Raw genomic sequence first — 19,935 nt, 5'->3', positions numbered from 1 at the left:
GTCTGTGATAACTGCAGCAATGTGATCCTTGTTGACTCAACTGTAGAAGCTCCACTTTTATTACTCTAAATGTAGAGTTCGTTAGTGACCATTGGTCCACCCAGCACTTCTACATAGTGTGTTAAGTGAGTTTTCTGGAGTTCTGGGTTGGGAGACTAGCCTTCCAGTGGCTGCTTTAACTGACCTGACCCATTATGGACAGTGCAGTTCTTGCTTAGTTTCTACCTGTAATAGCAGTTCAGTATTAGAGCTCACTGCAGTAAGAGCATGTGTGCTGATCACATGTGTATGCCTTTTTGACAAAAGAGCTGCAGTGGTTATTTGGAGATAGTTACTTAGAGCCTCTGATTGTCTGGGTTGACTGACTGGATGATTCAAATAGACCCCCTGACTCCTATGACTGTCATAATGCATGTAAACTAGACCAACAAGATGACAAGAGAATACAGGGGCATGAGACCATAGGTGGTCTCTCTCTTTCTTTCTGGGCCTAGCAGCCCAGAAAGACTAAACAGATCCTAGGAAAGGCACCATGGAAAGTGGGCAGAGACAAATGTGTTGAAGTGAAAGAGTAATATATTGAGAAATGAGAACCAGAACATGGATTTGCCTGAAGTAACTGACAAAGAAAAACAGCCAGGAAGGCCACCCCTCATGGGACTCTCCTTTCTGCACTAATCCTTTTTATTGAACAATTTTTTTCTAGAAATTTCTTCTCAACCTTGAATTGATTATTTGATAGTTCCCGTCTTACACAGCTGCAAAAACCCAGCATCTTAACAGAGAAAACTGCCCAGAAGTACTTACAAAATCCAACCATAAGCATATCCTGTTGTCTATTCATTCCTAGATACAGAACAAGAGAAAGAAATACTGATATCACCAAAGGACTTACACGAAAGTAATTGTGTATTGGTGGCCAGGCCCTTGCCCCCAATTCCATCAGACTACAGCTGCTCAGGTGCAGGCCACACCAGTCAGAAGAACAGAGAACCCCCACTGCACCAAAGCCAAGCAAGTTACCAGAAGTCAAGACTCCAGTGTGGTCAGAGATTCCCTTGTGGATCAGAGGCCAAACAGTGAAAAAGTGAGAAAACTAAAGAGGAAACAGAAATGTAGGGGGAAACATCCATCCAACAGAGACAAACCCAGTAATCAGCGCCTAGACCTATACTCATCCTAAATCTAGACACCTAAGCTCCAGTGTAAGAACACAATCAACAACAGCTCAGACTACCATACCTAACAAAACTCTCAATCACATAGATGGAGAAAACAAGACATTTCATGACAAAGTCAAAATTAAACAATATCTATCCACAAATCCAGTCCTACAAAGAGTCCTAGAAGACTCTAACCCAAGAAGCTTAACTACACCCACAAAAACAAAGAAAATAATCTCACAGCAGCAAAACCCAAAGAAGGGACACACATACACACACATCACCACCACCACCACCACCACCACCAACAACAACAACAACAACAACAACATAACATTAGGAATTAACACTCATTGGTCATTAATATCAGTGGACTCAATACCCCAATAAAAAGACACAGGCTAACAGAATGGATACAAAAACAGAATCCATCCTTCTGCTGCATACAAGAAACACATCTCAACACCAAAGACAGACATTACCTCCGAGTAAAGGGTTGGAAAAAGCTTTTCCAAGAAAATGGACTTAAGAAACAAGCTGGTGTAGTCATTTTAATATTCTAACAAAATAGACTTCAAACAAAAATTAATCAAAAGAGATTGAGAAGGACATTTCATAGTCATGAAAATGGAAAAATCCATCAAGGTGATGTTTTAATTCTTAACATCTATGTCCCAAATGAAAGGGCACCCACATTTGTAAAGGAAACATTACTAAAGCTTAAATCACACATTGAACCTCACAAAATAATAGAGACTTCAATGTCTAGCTCTCACTAATGGACAAGTCATCTAGACAGAAACTAAATAAATGAATAATGGAGCTAACTGATATTATGAACCAAATGGACCTAACAGATACCTACAGATCATTTTACCCAGACACAAAAGAATACCATCTTTGCTCAGCACCTCATGGGAGAGTCTCGAAAACTGGCCACATACTCCATCACAAAGCAAGTTTCAACAGATCCAATAATATTGGAAAAAAAACCCTTGTATCTTATCAGACCACCATGGATTAAGGCTGGGCTTCAACAACAGAAACAACACACTCATGGAAACTCTCTACTGAATGACCAGTGGGTCAAAGAAGAAATAAGAAAGAAAGGAAGAAAAAAGAAATTAAAAGACTTCCTAGAGTTCAGTGAAAATGAAGTCACAACATACCCTAACTTATGGGACACAATGAAAGCAGTGCTACGAGGAAAATTTATAGCACCAGGTATCTTTATAAAGAAATTGGTAAGATCTCACACTAGCAAATTAACAGCACATCTCAAAGCTCTAGAACAAAAAGAAGCAAACACGTGTACTCAAGAGGAGAAGAAATAAACGGAGGGGTAAGGGTCTCGCAGAGGTCAGGGAGCCTCTATGGGGTCTGGCTTAGCTCCTGGGAACACGGGATGTGACTGAGCAGCTTGGGATTCTTGTGGGAATCCTAACAGTGAAAGCAGGGGCTGTTCCTGCCTGTTTTGCCTTCTTGTGTGACCGCTTTCCTCCTACTGGTTTGCCTTGCTCAGCAGTAATGTGACCGTATGTGCCTGGTGTTAGTGTAGCTTGTTACAATGTGTTTGGTGGATGTACCTGGGAGGCCTGCTCTTCTCTGGAAAGAGGAAGAGGAGGTGAACTGGGGAGGAGAGGAGGTGATTGGTGATGGGGGTTGGAGGAAAGGCTAGGGAGAGGGAAGCTGTGGTCAGGATATAATCTATGAGAGAGGAATAAAAAATATTATTAAAAAATCATGTATATTAATTCAAAACAGCCTCTGAGTTAAAGACAACCCAGATTCCCTCCAATAAAATGGATAAATATATTAGGATATGGGATATTACATAGAGTTGGAATACATAGAATTAAAAAAATATATACACAAAATATAAATTAGTTTCATAGGTCATATGTTAGCAAACGGCCAGATAGAGAAATTAAAGAACAGGATGAAACTTTAGTAAGACTGAGAGTGTCTCTGAAAGGACTTACTGTTTATTTAAACCTAGTTTAAAGAAGAGGAAACAGAATCTACCATGATGTTAACTAGGTCGAGCAACACAGTGTCTTTCCACTGAACTAGTATTTCTTCATTAGAACATAGTTTAGTAAATACAGACAAAATATAGAAAGTGAATAGTTTTTTTTAACTGGATTCAGTTAAAAAAGAGGCTAGGATCATAGGCATGATCCACCACACTGAGATATGTTGGATTTTTTCATTCTTATTCTTATTCTTATTATTCCTATTCCTATTCTTATTCTTATTATTAATTTTTTTTTCTGGTTTTTTGGATTTGGTTTTTCGAGACAGGGTTTCTCTGTATAGCTCTGGCTGTCCTGGAACTCACTCTGTAGACCAGTATGGCCTCGAACTCAGAAATCCGGCTGCCTCTGCCTTTGCCTCCCAGAGTGCTGGGATTACAGGCGTGTGCCACCACCGCCTGGCAAAATATTTTTTAATTGACATATAAACCTGGATCTCTTAATTTTGAAATTTACAGGCTGAATTACTCTCACCACTAGGTGGCAGCAACTTAGGAAGGAAAACAACAAAACCAGTCCAGACAGGAACATCTCATTTTAGATTTCTGACTCCTGATCCTGAGCAATTGAAAAGGCCCTCTGTAGTTCTCTAACCTAGGTACCCAGCTGGGCCCCACATGTAAAATAGAGCATAAGTGCTTTAATGGGGAAGTTTCTCTTTTCAGTTATAGCAGTGACTGTTCCAGAAAGCCCCCCTTTACCCTGTGTGTGCCCCAACTGTGATAGCCCCTCATCTGAAATTCCGGGGCCAATCCTACCATTCTACTGAGGACAGATGTCCTCTCTCCTGTAAATTTTGTCTTGTAAACCTTCTTAAGTTTTTATTTTTCAACTTGTTATTAATTTGTCCCCCCCCCCCCACTTCTACTTTCATGGCTGTTCTGTCTTTGGGGGCAGTTTTGATGACACCCTCCCATATTCAAGTTTCCTTGTCCTGTGTCCCTTCCTGAGATCTTTCGGAGTAAAGATAGTCACATGGACTGGGTAACAGCACCAATTGAGATTTTCTTTAGATCTAAGGCTGAGGGGAGATCTGTCTGTTACTGTTATTTTGTTTTCTGAGACAGAGTCTTACTGTGAATCCCAGGCTTGAAATTCCCCTGACCTTGACTCCCAAGTAACTACAGGCAAGAGAGACTAGGCTCAGTGAGACAAAGTCTCTGATGCTAATTAAGTATTGACATTTTAAAACAATTTGTATTACTCAGTATGCCTTTGCAGGGCTTCGTGAACATTTCTGTCTCCTTTAGGATTTGCCCTTGTATATTTAAAGAGAAACCATTACCTGGCCACAGCTAAGCAGTAGATGGCATTCTCGCAAGGAGTCCTCCCGCTGTGCTCCGAGAAAGATGTGAAGAGGGACCTTAGCAAAGGGTCAGCCCTGGGCGGAGCGCGGTAGAACAGAGGGTGTGCATAATCCACTCTTGAAACTGGAGGGAGGGGGACCTGGGGGAGATAAGGGTTTTTGATGTGCTTTTCTTTTCGAGCTGTGGCAGGGATTTTTTTCTGGTTTTCTTGTTGATGACTTTGCACTTCTGAAAGGCTCTTTGCATCCCCTAAGGATGGGAATGTGACGATTTGTTTGCTGGTGTCTCGCTGTGAGGTTGGTAAAGAATCAGGAGGTTTCCTGATTAACTGTTGCTTGCAGGGTGGCGGTTTGCTCTGGGCAGTTTGCCAGCTCTTGTCTTCAGCCTTATGCCAGCTCTTGGAGGTCATTTTGGGTTTGGTGAAACCGTCCACCATCACAGTGTCTCCAACTTTTGCCCCAGAGACCCTCGCTCTGCCAAGCTGGCTTTCATGGCACCTACGATTCTGAGCTCGGAGAATCCACTGCTTTATTTTAATATAAATCCTCATCGGGACTGAAAGTTTTAGAAAAGACACCGTGGACCACATTTTACTCAGTAAATACAACACACAGTCTTTACGCTGGTGTTTCGATGCGATGGCCAGAGGAGATTGTCCTGCTGCGTTCTTACATACCAGGCACAGGACACTGCAGTTGACAAAGGCCTTCAGAATTAACAGCTGGCCAGCTTCTGCAGCTGCGTGAATAGGGCAGTTAGAGACATCTGCGTGAAGGGCTTCATAGCACCATGCTCGATAAGGGTGAACCCCAACTGCCTCGTGGGGCTGCACCCCCTGTTTCAGAGCCCATTCAGTGAGCTCAGTGTGTCCGTGAAAAGCAGCGATGTACAGGGCGACCCTTTTCTGGTACCTGAACGAGTGGAAAAAGTTTGGTACAGAGGGTTAGCGAGTCAGCCAAATGACAAAAGCGGTTACGTTAGACAAAAACAGTGCTCATTCCTCACACTAACAGTAAGCAGGGTTTAGAAGGTTTGGGATATTGGTGCAGTGGGTAAAGTGCTCCAGGTGAACCTGTAATACAGCTCTGTGAGGGCAGAGACAGAATTGCTAGGACTAGCTGCCCACTAGCCTGGCTGGAGGGCCAGAGAGAGACCCTGTCTCAGGAGCCACATGACACCTTCCTTGATCTTGCATGCATGAGCTCACACATGTATACCCACCACACACATGTACAACACATACACACACACACACATCCCGCAATTGGTTCCATATTTTTTTGAGACAAGGTCTCCTATAGCCCACTCTAGTTTTGAACTCACTGTGTAGTTAAATCTGGCCTTGGGCCCTGATCCTGCCTCTACCTTCTTGAGTGCTGGGGTTGCCGGTAGGGGCTATTACAGCCAGCATGAGCTAGTTTTTAAAGGTCAGTCTTGCTCCTTCCCACTCCCAATGTCTTCTCAAAGTTTGGTAGGCAAGTCAAAATCCCTTCACACTTCTCCATGAAGAGGTCTCAGACTTCCTCTGCCTACCGACTGCCTCCTTTCCTCATGGGTCACCCAGTTCCTTGAAGCTGTTGTCTTGCTCCCAGGTCTTGGCATATGGTTCTGGGATACCTACTTCAACACACTGATTTATTTTCTTTTTCCTACCGGAATGCAAACCTGTAGTGCTCAACTCTTATTTACCCTCTCAAGGCACTCTCATTCTGTCCCCATGCTGCACACGCGCACTGCTGTGCCACCTGCAGTGTGCTCGCCCCGGCACAGCCCCTCTCATACTGACCAGATAATAATAGCAGTGAAGCTTAACTTTATGGCCTGCTTACAGTGGGCCAAGCATACTTACAATTATTGACTTATTTAATCCCTAGAAAGCTTCTGGACTGTAAGCTTACAGAATACAACAACCATCTTTTCTTACTGTTGAATTCTTAGGATTCACAATACAGTACATAGTAGGTGCTCAATAAAGATGTGCTGATTATCTAGAGAGGACTAAAAAGCATTTCAGCCTGACCTTCTACAGCTTTACCTACCCATAGGACTACTGTATTTATAAAGACGATAGACATAGTAAAGTGTTTGATCTTGAGCAATGCACTCAGTAACACAGTTGTATTAAAAGCAATACAACTATTTGTTCAGATTTGGAATATTAAACAGTATTACAACTACCCTTAAACAGACACTGATGGGAACTTTTATACATTTCGTGGTTGTAAGAACTCTGCCCGGAGGACCCTGCTATACCTCTCCTGGGCATATACCCAAAGGATTCCCCGGCATGCAATAAAGGCACATGCTCCATTATGTTCATAGCAGCCTTATTTATAATAGCCAGAAGCTGGAAAGAACCCAGATGCCCCTCAAAGGAGGAATGGATACAGAAAATGTGGTATATTTATACAATGGAATACTACTCAGCAATTAGAAACAATGAATTCACAAAATTTTTAGGCAAATGGTTTGATCTGGAAAATATCATCCTAAGTGAGGTAACCCAGTCACAAAAGAATACACATGGAATGCAATCTCTGATAAGTGGATATTAATTAGCCCAGAAGCCCTGAATACCCAAGGCACAAATCGCATAACAAATGACTCCCATGAAGAAGTATGGAGAAGGTCCTGATCCTGGAAAGGATTGATCTAGCATTGGAGGGGAATATAAGGACAGAGAAAAAGGAGGGAGGTGATTGGAGAAGGGATGGAGAGAAGAAGGTTTATGGGACATATGGAGAGGGGGGATCCAGGAAAGGGGAAATCATTTGGAATGTAAACAAAGAATATAGAAAATAAAAATATTAAAAAAAAAAAAAAAAAAAAGAACTCTGCCTCCTGTGTTCACTCTGTGGAGCCTTTGGAGCTACTGTGGATGTCTACACTTTAGTCAAGCATGGTTAAATTGCCCACAAGAGGGCGCTGTCCTAAAACACCATATCCCAAACAATTCAACCGATTCTTGTGTAGCAGCTGGTAGTTAACAAAATAAAACAAATGCCCAGCAGCGTCTCCAAGTTAGCCACTTCCACAGCCCTAGACACACATTACCCTTCACATAAGGAAAAAAAGTGCGAACTATTGCTCTATTGGGAGGAGAGCTTTTTATCTGGTTCTCAGCAAACACATTCATTTGAGCAGAGTGAGATTCATGTCAGAGGAACACAGAGAGAAGGCAGCTCGGTGTCCTGTTTGGGGTGTAACTATGGCCACTGTGTGCGAAGCGGCTGGGTGGAGGTAATGACAGGCAGTCAAGTCAGTTCTTTTTTTTTTTTTTTTTTTTTTTTTTTTTTTTTTTTTATAAAATTGGAAAATATTTTTATTGTAATATCTTTTTTTAAAAAATTATTGATATATTTTTTATTTACATTTCAAATGATTTCCCCTTTTCTGGACCCCCCACTCCCCAAAAGTCCCATTAGCCCCCTTCCCTCCCCCTGTTTTCCCACCCAACCCTTCCCACTTCCCTGTTCTGGTTTTGCCCTATACTGCTTCACTGAGTCTTTCCAGAACAAGGGGCCACTCCTCCGTTCTTCTTGTACCTCATTTGATGTATGGATTATGTTTCTGTTCCTCCGAAAACTGGGCACCTCACTTCCAGAAGATCCTGCTATACCACTCCTGGGCATATACCCAGAAGATTCCCCAGCATGTAATAAGGATACATGTTCCACTATGTTCATAGCAGCCTTATTTATAATAGCCAGATGCTGGAAAGAACCCAGGTATCCCTCAACAGAAGAGTGGATGCAAAAAATGTGGTATATATACACAATGGAGTACTATTCAGCCATTAGAAACAATGAATTCACGAAATTCTTAGGCAAATGGATGGAGCTGGAGAACATCATACTAAGTGAGGTAACCCAGTCACAAAGAGGAATCATGGTATGCACTCACTAATAAGTGGGTGTTAGCCAAGTCAGTTCTTAATAAGGCCTCTAAAGGAGAAGCTAGACTCGTCATTTCAAAGCTCGAATACAACCAAACATTTAAAGTCCAACAGCAGCTTATGGTTTTGTAACAATGTCTGTTGTTAAGCCCCGGGTTTTTTTTTTTTTCAATTAAAAAGCAATTACAGTTATAACTCAATGCAAATTCAACAGTTGTATTTGGAGTTACGTTGCTTTAACAATTAAATTTAGCTAATAAAATGATGTAGGCTTGGGAAGAAGTGGCCATAGTTTTCAGACTATCACTTGGCAGATTTTTTTTTAAATTGTTGCTTAATAAAATAATTAAACATGTATGGCAAGATATTTATTCTGAAGATAAGGATATTGAGTGTTATTTTGAGTATGATATGTGCTGGGTGATGGTGGCACATGCCTTAATCCCGGCACCCAGTAGGCAGAGGCAGGCAGATATCTGAGTTGGAGGCCAGCCTGGTCTACACAGCAAGTTCCAGGACAGCCAGGGCCGCACAGAGAAACCCTGTCTCAAAAAACCAACCAGCCAGCCAACCAACCAACCAACCAAACAAACAAACAAACAAACCAAGTTTGTATGATATGCACACTTGATCTTAGCCAAAAAGCCGAGAAGCAATGCTATGCAAACTAAACTTGTCATAGATTAATTTAGTGTCTCAGAGAAAAATCTGCCTGAATTGCAACCCATTACCAGTCCTAGTGACTCTTGTTATCTTGAGTTTTCAAATATCTCAGTAATAATAATGATAATGATGATGATGATAATAATAATAATGATAATATCTTATCAAATTGTATAAGGTGAAACTGGTTTGCCCCAGGACTATGTCCGGTTCACGGTCAAATAGAGGCTTAGAACTAAGTGACTTAAGTCCATCTAATGTCTGCTTTAGCTTCCGTACTTGAGGACTGGTCCTTCTTTTGATAAGTAGCGTTGTACTTTAGGTTTTTGCCCAAGAAGACATCCCATGAGAAATTCCTTCCATCCATCCCAGACATCCAAACGAAGTGTTGTGCCTGTGGGTCAAGAAAGACAGTTTATGCCAGGCAGTGGTGGTGCACGCTTTTAATCCCAGCACTTGGGAGACAGAGGCAGGAGGATTTCTGAGTTCTAGGCCAGCCTGGTCTACAGAGTGAGTTCCAGGACAGCCAGGGCTACACAGAGAAACCCTGTCTCGAAAAACTGAAAACAAAAACAAAAACAAACAAACAAAAGACTGGTTATGATCCAGTCTCTCACTGTGACTCAGCAATACATTAAATTTTAATGTTGCATTTCTCCAAACATAGCAAGACGCACAGTAAGATGAAACTTTTTATCAGGAAGCAGGGGAGAGATTTCTGTTTGGGCCTTTCCTGGGCGGGGAAAGCCCACTAACGTTCGTGTACTTGGACTTTTCCCTCTTCTCAGTGAGTGCATTTAATGCTAAATGCCAGGGATTTTATAAGAAAATATCCCACACTTAGGAATAGTTTTTCATTCTTCTCATTTTTTTATGCCCACATCCAAACCTGGACTTATTTTCATTAGCAAGTCCTTGTTGCCAAGCAAATTTTATGCAGTTTTGGGTGAATAGGTATATCAATAAGTATCCATGCCAGACATTTACTTATAATCAATCCTAAAGAGTTTATTTAGGAGCCAGTGAGGCGGCTCATAAGCAAAGGCACGTGGGGCCAAGCACACCTGCCCGGGGCCTATCCCGGGGTCTGTACAGTAGAAGGAAAGGACCGACTCGGGCGCGTGAGGCCAAGCCCGCCTGCCCGGGGCCTATCCCGGGGTCTGTACAGTAGAAGGAAAGGACCGACTCGGGCGCGTGAGGCCAAGCCCGCCTGCCCGGGGCCGATCCCGGGGTCTCTACAGTGGAAGGAAAGGACCGACTCCTGCAAACTCTCCTCTGACATAAAAGGTTCTGACATGAAGACCTAAAATTTTATTTACTTTGACCTAAAAATTTAAATCAAATTTGAATCTTGGGGTTCAGTGGTTCAAGGCTCTTACTGGCCTTGCTGGGAACCCGAATCTGGTTCCCACCACCCAGATGGTGGCTCACAATTGCCTGTAACTCAAGTTCCAAGGGACCTGATGCCCTCTTCTGGCTTCTGTGGACACACCCGGAAACACACACATAAACATTAATTTAAAAAAAGATTTTTTTTTTTTTTTAAAGACAGAGTTTCTCTTTGTAGCTCTGACTGTCCTGAAACTCACTCTGTAGACCAGGCTGGCTTGGAACTCTGAGGTTGGCTTGCCTCTGTCTCCCAAGTGTTGGGATTAAAGACATGCATTGCCACCACCACTGCCACCACCTGACAGATACATTTATCTTGGATGAATATTTGATGCAGGTGCAGATCATCTGCAAGTTTTGCCAGAGTTAACTGACATTTTAACTTTATAACTGTCACTGTCAAGAGAGTTGCTTCACATAACCATGCACTACAAATGCTGAGGGATGTTTAGGTCCTCAATCCCAAGCCAAAATTCATTTAACAGTGTGGATGTGCAGGTGCATGTGTATAGAGGCTAGAGATCACAATGAGAATCTTTCTTAATCTATTTTTTACCTTATTTTTTGAGACAAGACCTCATACTTGATCAAAACCTTAGCAATTCGACCAGACAAGCCGTCCAGCAGGCTCCATAGAGCCTTCTGTGTGTGCTCTCTAGATCTCGGGCTATAGGCATGCATCATTCATTGCACGTGGATTTTATGTGGGTAGTGGGGAATCACACCTGGGTCCTCCTGTTTGTGTGACAAGGTCTTTGTCAGTTGAGTCATCATCTCCTCAGCTCCTCATCTAAGTTTTATTCTTTTGGAGGTGGGGACAGTCAGTCTCTCCCTATGTAACCCTAGCCAACTTGGAACTTGCCTCATAGATGAGAGTGACCTTAAATTTGTAGCGATTCAGCCGGGCGTGGTGGCACGCGTCTATAATCCCAGCACTTGGGAGGCAGAGGCAGGTGGATTTCTGAGTTCGAGGCCAGCCTGGTCTACAGAGTGAGTTCCAGGACAGCCAGGGCTACACAGAGAAACCCTGTCTCAAAAAAAAAACAAAACAAACAAAAAAAAAAAATTGTGGCGATCCTCTTGTCTATGTCTTGTGAGTGCTAGGATTATAGGCATGCACCATCATGGCTAACTCCTTGGACTGTGCTTGGCTGTGTTGTCAGGGAAATCCTTTCAATTTAGTCTTTTATTTTCAGCCTCTCCTTAGGATCAGTGTTGATGGAAGATATTTCCTATCCATTCATATTGAAACAGTGAGAGGCCAGTGATTGGAGGGGAGAGAGGAGGAGGAGCTAAGAGGAGGGGCGGAGTGAGAGGGGGCCTGGGAGCTGCATGAGGGGGAGGAGGAGGGGGAGAAGGAGGACGGGAGGAGGAGGGGGAGGAGGTGGTGCAGATCCTGATGGTGCCAGGTATGTTTCTGGTGTGCTGAGAAGTTAGAAATTTTGGGATAAAACTTTATCATTGTAATTTGGCATTATGTAATTGGGAGTTACATATATTTGAATATATTTGGTTAACTACTCAAGTTTAAGAGTCATGCTTTACTAGATACTTGGAAGTAGTGGGTGCTGGGCAGGAGATTGAGACCCGCCAGGACTTGGAGCAGAGGCCCAGCAGGGTGGTACTATATATTAACAATTTCCCACTACATAGTGTATGTTCACAACCCTGCAGCTAGCATCCGGGAAGCCCAGAATGCCTTCCATCCTTTCCTCTCTGACCTTTGATATGGTTCTGCATCCCGTGCACCACAGCCCACATTTTCCTGAACGTTTCCTTGTGATCCCATTGGCTCACACCAATGTAGTTTGTTGGATTACGACTGATCATATGACCACAGCTCATTTCTTCCACTTCACTACAAATGGTAGCATGCAGGGTCAACTTTGTGCATTTCTGTATGAGGTAGTGTGTATGCTGGCTCACTGAGAAACTCAAATCTGTTTTTTCAATGAGGATGTGATTGCATTTCCAAAATTTTGTTTCCCACTGCTTTCGGAGAATGATTCAGAGTTTCCCTATAGATAGCAGCAAGGGTGGTTTATTGAGTAGAGAAGGTGGAGAGGTTCCTCCAATGAGCAGAATTCAGGCCAGGATTCCTCTAGTTAAAGCTAATGGGCTGGCTGGCTACCTAGGGAATGCTGGTTATGCCTTGGGAATGGAAAGACGCAGGCCAAAGTCACCTCCCTAACCCCACCCTTCTCTTTGAGCCTTTGCTCCACTGTCCTATGTGTTCTCTAGGTACCCAGGAGATCTACCTATGATTTCTAGTCTCTAGACTTTGCATCTGAAATCCTCTCTTTCAAGTACCGTCCATTCCCACCCGCCCCCACACATTCAAATGCATATTTTAAGGGATTCTTCAAGATCTTGTGAAAAATTTAGAAACTGTTTTGTTTTTAATCTTGGAAAAGTGGGTTTGGAGCAGGTAATTTCCAAATTCTTTCCAGCTTTAAAATGTCACAATCCAAGAAGTGAGTGAGTGAATGCCCTCCAAAAAGCATTCCAGTGTTGTTCTATCTTTTGATCTTTAATTGAAACATTGGATTATCAGCTGCTGGAGCACAAATGACAGTGAGCCCCACATTCCGGGCCTTGAAAGCCTCCAGCAGGCACTCAGAACTAGAGTAGCACTCCAGGGACAAATCCTACAGCTTCACTTTCTCTAATCAAAGACAGAGACAATAATTGGTATCAACAGTTTTAGATCCTCAGTTCCAAAGGACACGGAAGAAGATTGCTAAGCAAAGTAAAAGCTGGGAGAAGCGTCAATAAGTGTAGATTTAGCAGTTACAGAGAGCAAAACTATTTAACTCAAGCATGCCTAGAGAGCCCTGAGTTTCTGTTAGAACTCTAAATCCCTTCAGCAAATGTTACAGCGTCCTCACACCCTGAGGCGGCCTGATCTTCAGCAAGGACTCATTCACCTTTCAATAACAATTCAAGATCCAAGTCACTTTCTAGCATAGGTAAGACAAATCTAGTACTTTTTGTCCTTGACATTTGGCCACAGAAGATGCGACCTGAATGCATGACACTGAAAGAGAAGTTATAATCTTTTTGTTGGGCAAATGCTAATCAGCTAAGGCAGCTCTTCATCCTGCACATCACTGCCGTTAAACAGGGTGTTTTAATATAACTGTCAACATTTTAAAGTGAAATTATACAAAGCAAGTTTCAGAACACTGTATTATAGTGCTGCCACCCGCATTAAGAAAGAACATCTGAACTCCTGTATGTGCTTGAAATGTACTTTAGAAGACAACGATGATGTTATTTGAGTTTTGTTCTTCTAGCCTGATGATATTACCAAAATGTTGCTTTAAGAATTAGAGAGCTGGCTTGGCAGTACAGAGCATGGGAGGTGCTCTTGTAAAGAACCTGAGAATCAGTTTCCAGAACTCAGCTCAAGCAACTCATATCCACTTGTAACCCCAACTCTAGGGGGTCTGACTCCCTCTTCTGGCCTCCAAAGGCACCTGTACACATACACACATATATATGTTCACACATACATATGCACACACACACACACAAATAAAAATTCTAAAATCACATAGAGGAATAAGCAGAATTGTGAGACCTTAATTTCTTATTCTACAGACCCAGATGAAAAAGCAAAGTATTGATAATTTACATCCTCAGGGTGCCTTCTGAGGTTTCAATTTGCAACAGTTCCATTTGGAGTGATGTAATTTGTAATTTTAACTCTTGATAGTAACCAGGGTTTCCTGTAGGGAGGGGACAGAGTGCTCAGGGGCCCAGGGGGCCAGGAGGCCAGAAGGCCGGGGAGAGTTGTCACTCTACATCTTTTTATACTTCTTATAGTTAAATCACATAATGTCTTAGCTATTTTAGGGTAAATAAATAAGCCTAACAATCTGCAAATAAAAACCTAAGTTTCCGTTCCCTCTGGAAAATCTGCAAAGCCTGGCATAAGAGCCCTGGTTGTGGGTGGCAGCTGATATGAAATGTGGCGGGCAGTACCGATATCGGTCTGGTAATCCTTGAGGGTGTTGCGGTCATACATCTCCAGTCCCGCGGGTGTCCGGAGACAGTAGACGCCCACAGGGAAGCCACACCTCAGAGTCACCAGCCTTCTCAGGTCAGACACCTTTTTATCCAGGATCGATGTGTTCTCCATTATTGGCATCATCTCCTTGGTCACAGCATTGAACACATAGAGCGTGGGCTTGTCTTCTTTCTGCAGGAGAGAAATGGGGACACTCACTGTCTGAAGGTTGCTAGGGACGCTGGACTCTGAGCCTTTCTTCTTCCCATGACGTGTGTATGTAAAGTGTGGAAAAAGAAAGCCAGTTTTCTTCTGTGGTTTTGTTTCACTCCCCGCCCTGAGGACATAACATGGCGCCTGCTTGAGTCAAGGGATGAAGGCTCGGGGCTCTGGCATTCATGCTACAGATCCAGATCCAGAAGTGGGGTGCTGCCAGCTTGAGTCATGTGCTTACAGAGGAAACAGTACAGAGAACACTCCTCCACTATTCTGTGTTTAATGCAGAGAGACTGTGGGCTTTTAACCTTTGGCCAATTAAAAAAGTCCCTTTTCTGGGGTTCTCTCTGGTGGTGGGATCCGAGGAAGAGCACAAGGAACAGTTTTCTCACTGTGTGTGTTCTTCCTTGGCTGCGTGGTCTGCTTCTTACTGAGCACACTAGACACATACATTTACTATTGCTATAGCATGGAATACAAAATACCAATACTGTAAAATGGAAATGCGTAATACAGCTTGTTTGTCTTTTAAGTTTCATTTATTCCCTTTATTTTAGAGTCCAAATAGGAAAGCAAGTAGAATTGAGACATCAGAAGTTAAAAGAAAAATTTTTAAGTTTGGGGAATGTTAAACTTCTCAGCAACAGTTGAACCAACCAAGCCCAGGAAGGGGGCGGGGAAAGAGGCGTGCCTTTCTTGCGGTCTAGAGAAGTGAAACCCGCTCTACTTCCTCTTCAGTGGTTGCAGGACTGTGACCTTTTCCTTCAGCCGCCTGCCATTGGCCGAGCACATGCAAGGGAGTGGCACTGCCCCACACTGTGTCCACCACAGAGGCTCTCACAGAAGTGGCTACCTGGGTTCCAAGTCCTTCACGAGGGGTTGGGAGGTAGAGGCGGTAGGATCAGGAGTTCAACACCAGCCTCATCTACATAGAAAGTTTTCTACTTAACTGTCTCAAAAGACAGAAGCCAACCCAAAGCTACATTCTCTGGAGCCTGATCCTGCTCCAAACTTACAGTATGTTGAGTCCATTCCTCTTCCCGGATACCACTGTCATAATATAATATACACATCTCAGAAATGCTTAGAGGAACCATATTACTGATGAAATATGAGTTTCCAGTGTTTTGACTGAGAGCGCATTTCATTGACTCAAACCAGTTGAACAAGTTCAGGGTTTCTTCTGCTTCTGTTATGTATGAAGCCAGCCCAGCAAGCTGCACCCAGTGTGCTAAGTGTTCTGAGCATAGGCTGTGGTAATCTCACCCAGTAAGAATACTCATGTTTCCCGTTGGCTCCCTCAGGTCAGTATCTGCCAAGTTTATCCCAGAGATATTTATAGTCAGGCAGAAATTACTATATAATGTAATTAAGAGGCAGTGGAGAGGGACTTTAGTGTTTACGAGCGCTTGCTGCTTTTCCAGAGGACCCAAGTTCAGTTCCCAGCACAGGTATCAACACACCAGGCAGCTCACAAATACCTGTAAATCCAGTTTGGGGTCTCTGATGTTTTTTCTAGTCTCTGTGGGCCCCACACATGTGGTAGTGTGGTAGTGGTGGTGTGTGTGCCTGGGTTACTTCCTGCCTCAAATGGTTGATGTTCTTGAATGAAACACACACACACACACACACACAGTGTTTATATTTTTAATGGGCCTTAAGCTTCACAATAGTGGAGAGACTTCCTAACCTCCATGCTGCTAGAATTTACCTCCCCCTGAAAATTCTGAGTTACTGCTTTCTATTTCCTATGTTCTGTCTTGGCTGCTCTTAACTCTAATTGATCAGCCGTATTCCGGGCCTCTCTTCTTGCTGCTCTAGTCCATGGCCGGCTCTGTGGATGGTCCAGCATGGTGGCTCTCCTTCTTCCTCCCGTGCCCAAGCCCAGAAAATCCAGAAATCCCACCTCCGTCTTTCTTCCCCAGCCGTTGGCTGCTGGCATCTTTACTAATCAGAACCAACTGGGAGCAGGTTCCTAGAAGCTACAGGTGGACCTTCTCACGAAAGCAGTTTTTGGGAGATGTAATTAGCATACATTTTACAAGCAGCTACACATACATACACATTTTTTAGATTTATGTATTTATTTTACCTGTATGAGTACACTGTAGCTGTCTTCAGACACACCAGAAGAGGGCATCAGATTCTATCACTGATGGCTGTGAGCCACCATGTGGTTGCTGGGAACTGAACTCAGGACCTCTGAAAGAGCAGCCAGTGCTCCTAACTGCTGACTCATCTCTCTAACCCCATATACATTTTTTAAAGTTAGTGGAGGAAAAAGAAAAATTATAATTTACATAACACCAGACTGTTATTTCCTTAGAATCCCCTAATTTCTCTTTAGTGCGCTCTAATCTATATTTATCAATTAATGCAAACAAATGACAAATGAAAGGCAAATAAACAGGTAACAACATGTAAACAAAACTCTAGAGGTTTAGGTTGATCTTACCAGTTAACTGAATTGATCTCAACAGCAAACTTCTACATAATAACATTAGATAAGTAAGATTAAAAGCAGGTCAGAATAGTAATTATCCTATGATTATAAAGAAAAAGGTCTCTAGTCTGTGCATACATATAGAAAACTCTGCAGCAAGTAATAACAAGGGGGGGCAGCAAAAGAGCTGGCAGCTTTAGATGAAAATCAGAAGCGACTAGAAAAAATTGCTACCAATGAATCTTAAGTCTCTGGAAATGCCTTCAAGTCTGCTCCCACCCCCTTTTTTGGTACTTTGTATCATAGCTTTTATCAAAGAACACAGATGAGATCCCAGGCTCATTGCATTTCTTATGTAGGGAGAAAATAGTTTCCATTGTGCTATTGTAACCATACGTCTACTATTTTATAAATTTTGTGTTGTGTTCATTTAGTAGTTTGAACTGTAATGTGGTGTAGTGACAGAAGAGAGTTCTGCCCTTGAATGTATGGAAAAAGGAGCATATAGATGCCCGTGGGAGGCACAGTGGTCCTTGTGCTTAAAGAGAAGCAGTAGGAGAACTAGGAATGTTAATTATACGGGATTACTCCATCAAAGGGAGGGATATACGATCTGTTATTCACCCAGAAGGCTTTGCACAGTTGTGGTTAGTAGCTTGGTGACCTTTGTGCTATCTGCGTGGCTGAGACCACACTGAATCCTTCCCTATACCCCCTTATCACAAGCTTGTCAATCTATAGAACCTATCTCTATGGAAGGCGTCACATGTAGTTGATCTAGAGAACCGATCTTTATAGACATATCACATGTGCTTTTACAAAGAGTTTTAATGTAGCTATGTCTTTTTATTGTACACATGGGATTGAATTATTTACCACCAGAAAAAAAGTGTCACGAAACTACTCAGGTTCAGACTCTTGAAGTTTCAACCAGCACTGGCTACTTAGTCATGTTGAACCAAACTACCTTTTTGCCTCTTGCCTACCACCCCTGAAGATGCCAATAAATAGTACCTGTTAACATAATAATATAATAGAAAACATCATAAAATAGGCATCTCTCTGTAAGATAAGATATCTATGGGCCAACAGGATGGGTCCATGGATAGACACACTTACTGCCAACTCTAATGACTTGAGTTCAATACCTGAGACACACATGATGGAAGGAGATAACCAACTCCTTCCAGTTGTCTACTGACCTCCACATGAAACTATAGCATATGTGCATGAATGTACTCACATATGCACACACACTCAAATACATAAATATTTTTATAGAGAGGTGCCCGAAAGCAAAGGCATCTTTCTGCCTCCATACATGATATTCCTCCCCAAGCATCTAAACTAAGACAGGTTGCTTAGTTATGCCCAAGTATGTCAGATGCTGTGGTGGTTTGAATATACTTGGCCCAGGGAGTAGCACTATTAGGAGGTGTGGCAATGTTGGAGTAGGTGTGGCCTTGTTGGAGGATGTGTGTCACTGTGCGGATGGGCCTTGAAGTTCTACGCTCAAGTTCCACCCAGTGCAGAAGAGAAAGTTTTCTCCTGGCTGCCTTTGGGTCAGGACGTAGAACTCTTAGCTTCTCCAGCACCATATCTGCCTGCGTGCTGCCATGCTTCCTGCCATAACCGCAAGCCAGTCTCAACTAAATGTTGTCCTTGATAAGAGTTGTCTTGGTCACGGTGTCTTTTCACAGCAATGAAAGCCCTAACTAAGACAGATGCTACTAGATAAACAAAACCATAAATAAATCACAGTTAGACACATATAAGAATGGGCTTTTTCAGAGGACCACCTGCTGCCACGTGGCAGCTGGCATAGGCAGGCAGAAGGCACCCACTTCTATGTGGCCTGCCAGTCATGGATGCCACTATGATTTATCTGCAAGTGCCAATATGTGGTAGAGAGATGGGAGAAAAAGAGAAGTAGAATGGTTTGAGCACTATGAAGAAGGGACAAACTGTGAGGGAGGCAAGGAACAGCCTGATGTGAGCTGCCATCTGAGGCCATGGTCAAGTCTCAGCTTGTGATACCACTGTGCTCCATGGCCTTGCAGCATCAGGTGTTTGTGTTGATGTCCATGGCCATGTCACCATCAAAGGCCATGTGAATGTTCCTAGTCTGTCCTGCTACTTGAGGTCAAGTTGATTTCCAAGAGCTGTGCAGAGTTGGCCTTGCCTCTCACTAGCTGTGTCACTCAGGAGAGCTGGCCCCTCCCCTAGCTGGCTGCAGCACTGAGGGGAACAGGGCCTGGGAGAAATGCTCTCCTCTGCCTCTCACCACCTGCACCAGACAAGAGAGCTGGTCATGAGGGTTGGAGAGCTTGAGGGCTGGCCCCACCCCTTGCCAGCTGTGGCACGTGGATGAACTAGCAGAGGCAGTGCTAGAAAGCTTGCCCTGATTGTATGGGTGCATGAGAACTGGCAGGCTGACCAACTCAGCTACTGCCCAAGCCAGGTCTAGGGCTATGAGTTGATCCACCCCAACATTTACCCCATCTATGAACTGCTGGAATGCATGAAGGGGCCAGTCCTGCTCTCCAAAACTCCAGAATCTCCATGACATAGGGCAACAACAGGATATCCCAGGGGAGTCCGAATAAGGATCCAGTATTGACAGTGTAGCAGAGCGAGAGGTCTTGAAACAGATCAATGACTCACTGCAATGAGTATTTGCAAGTGAAGATGTTTGGACAAAAGTGTATACTGTGTGACACTTTGTGACACACTACTGATGTGTTTTGTTTATTTTGTTATTTTTATTTTTTGTTTTCTTTTGAGACAGAGGTTGCAAGGGTTGAGGATGGA

At 43.2% G+C, this 19,935-nt stretch overlaps 1 protein-coding gene across 2 annotated transcripts in view; it reads right to left on the bottom strand.

Moving 5' to 3' along the window:
• The window catches only part of Ankub1 (ankyrin repeat and ubiquitin domain containing 1), a 33,723-nt gene that overhangs the window by 3,817 nt on the left and 9,971 nt on the right, over nt 1-19,935 (bottom strand). For both annotated transcript variants that reach the window (XM_052180484.1, XM_052180483.1), the window contains 3 exons: nt 14,441-14,657; nt 9,344-9,458; nt 4,485-5,417 (listed from right to left, as the gene is read on the bottom strand). In XM_052180484.1, coding sequence (XP_052036444.1) covers nt 4,485-5,417; nt 9,344-9,458; nt 14,441-14,657 — 1,265 coding nt within the window. The remainder of the gene's footprint in view (nt 1-4,484; nt 5,418-9,343; nt 9,459-14,440; nt 14,658-19,935) is intronic.

The sequence above is a fragment of the Apodemus sylvaticus genome, chromosome 4, assembly GCF_947179515.1.
Source record: "Apodemus sylvaticus chromosome 4, mApoSyl1.1, whole genome shotgun sequence".
NCBI classification, from domain to species: domain Eukaryota; kingdom Metazoa; phylum Chordata; class Mammalia; order Rodentia; family Muridae; genus Apodemus; species Apodemus sylvaticus.
Note: the sequence above shows the minus strand (reverse complement) of the source record. Positions and strands in the feature narration are given on the sequence as shown.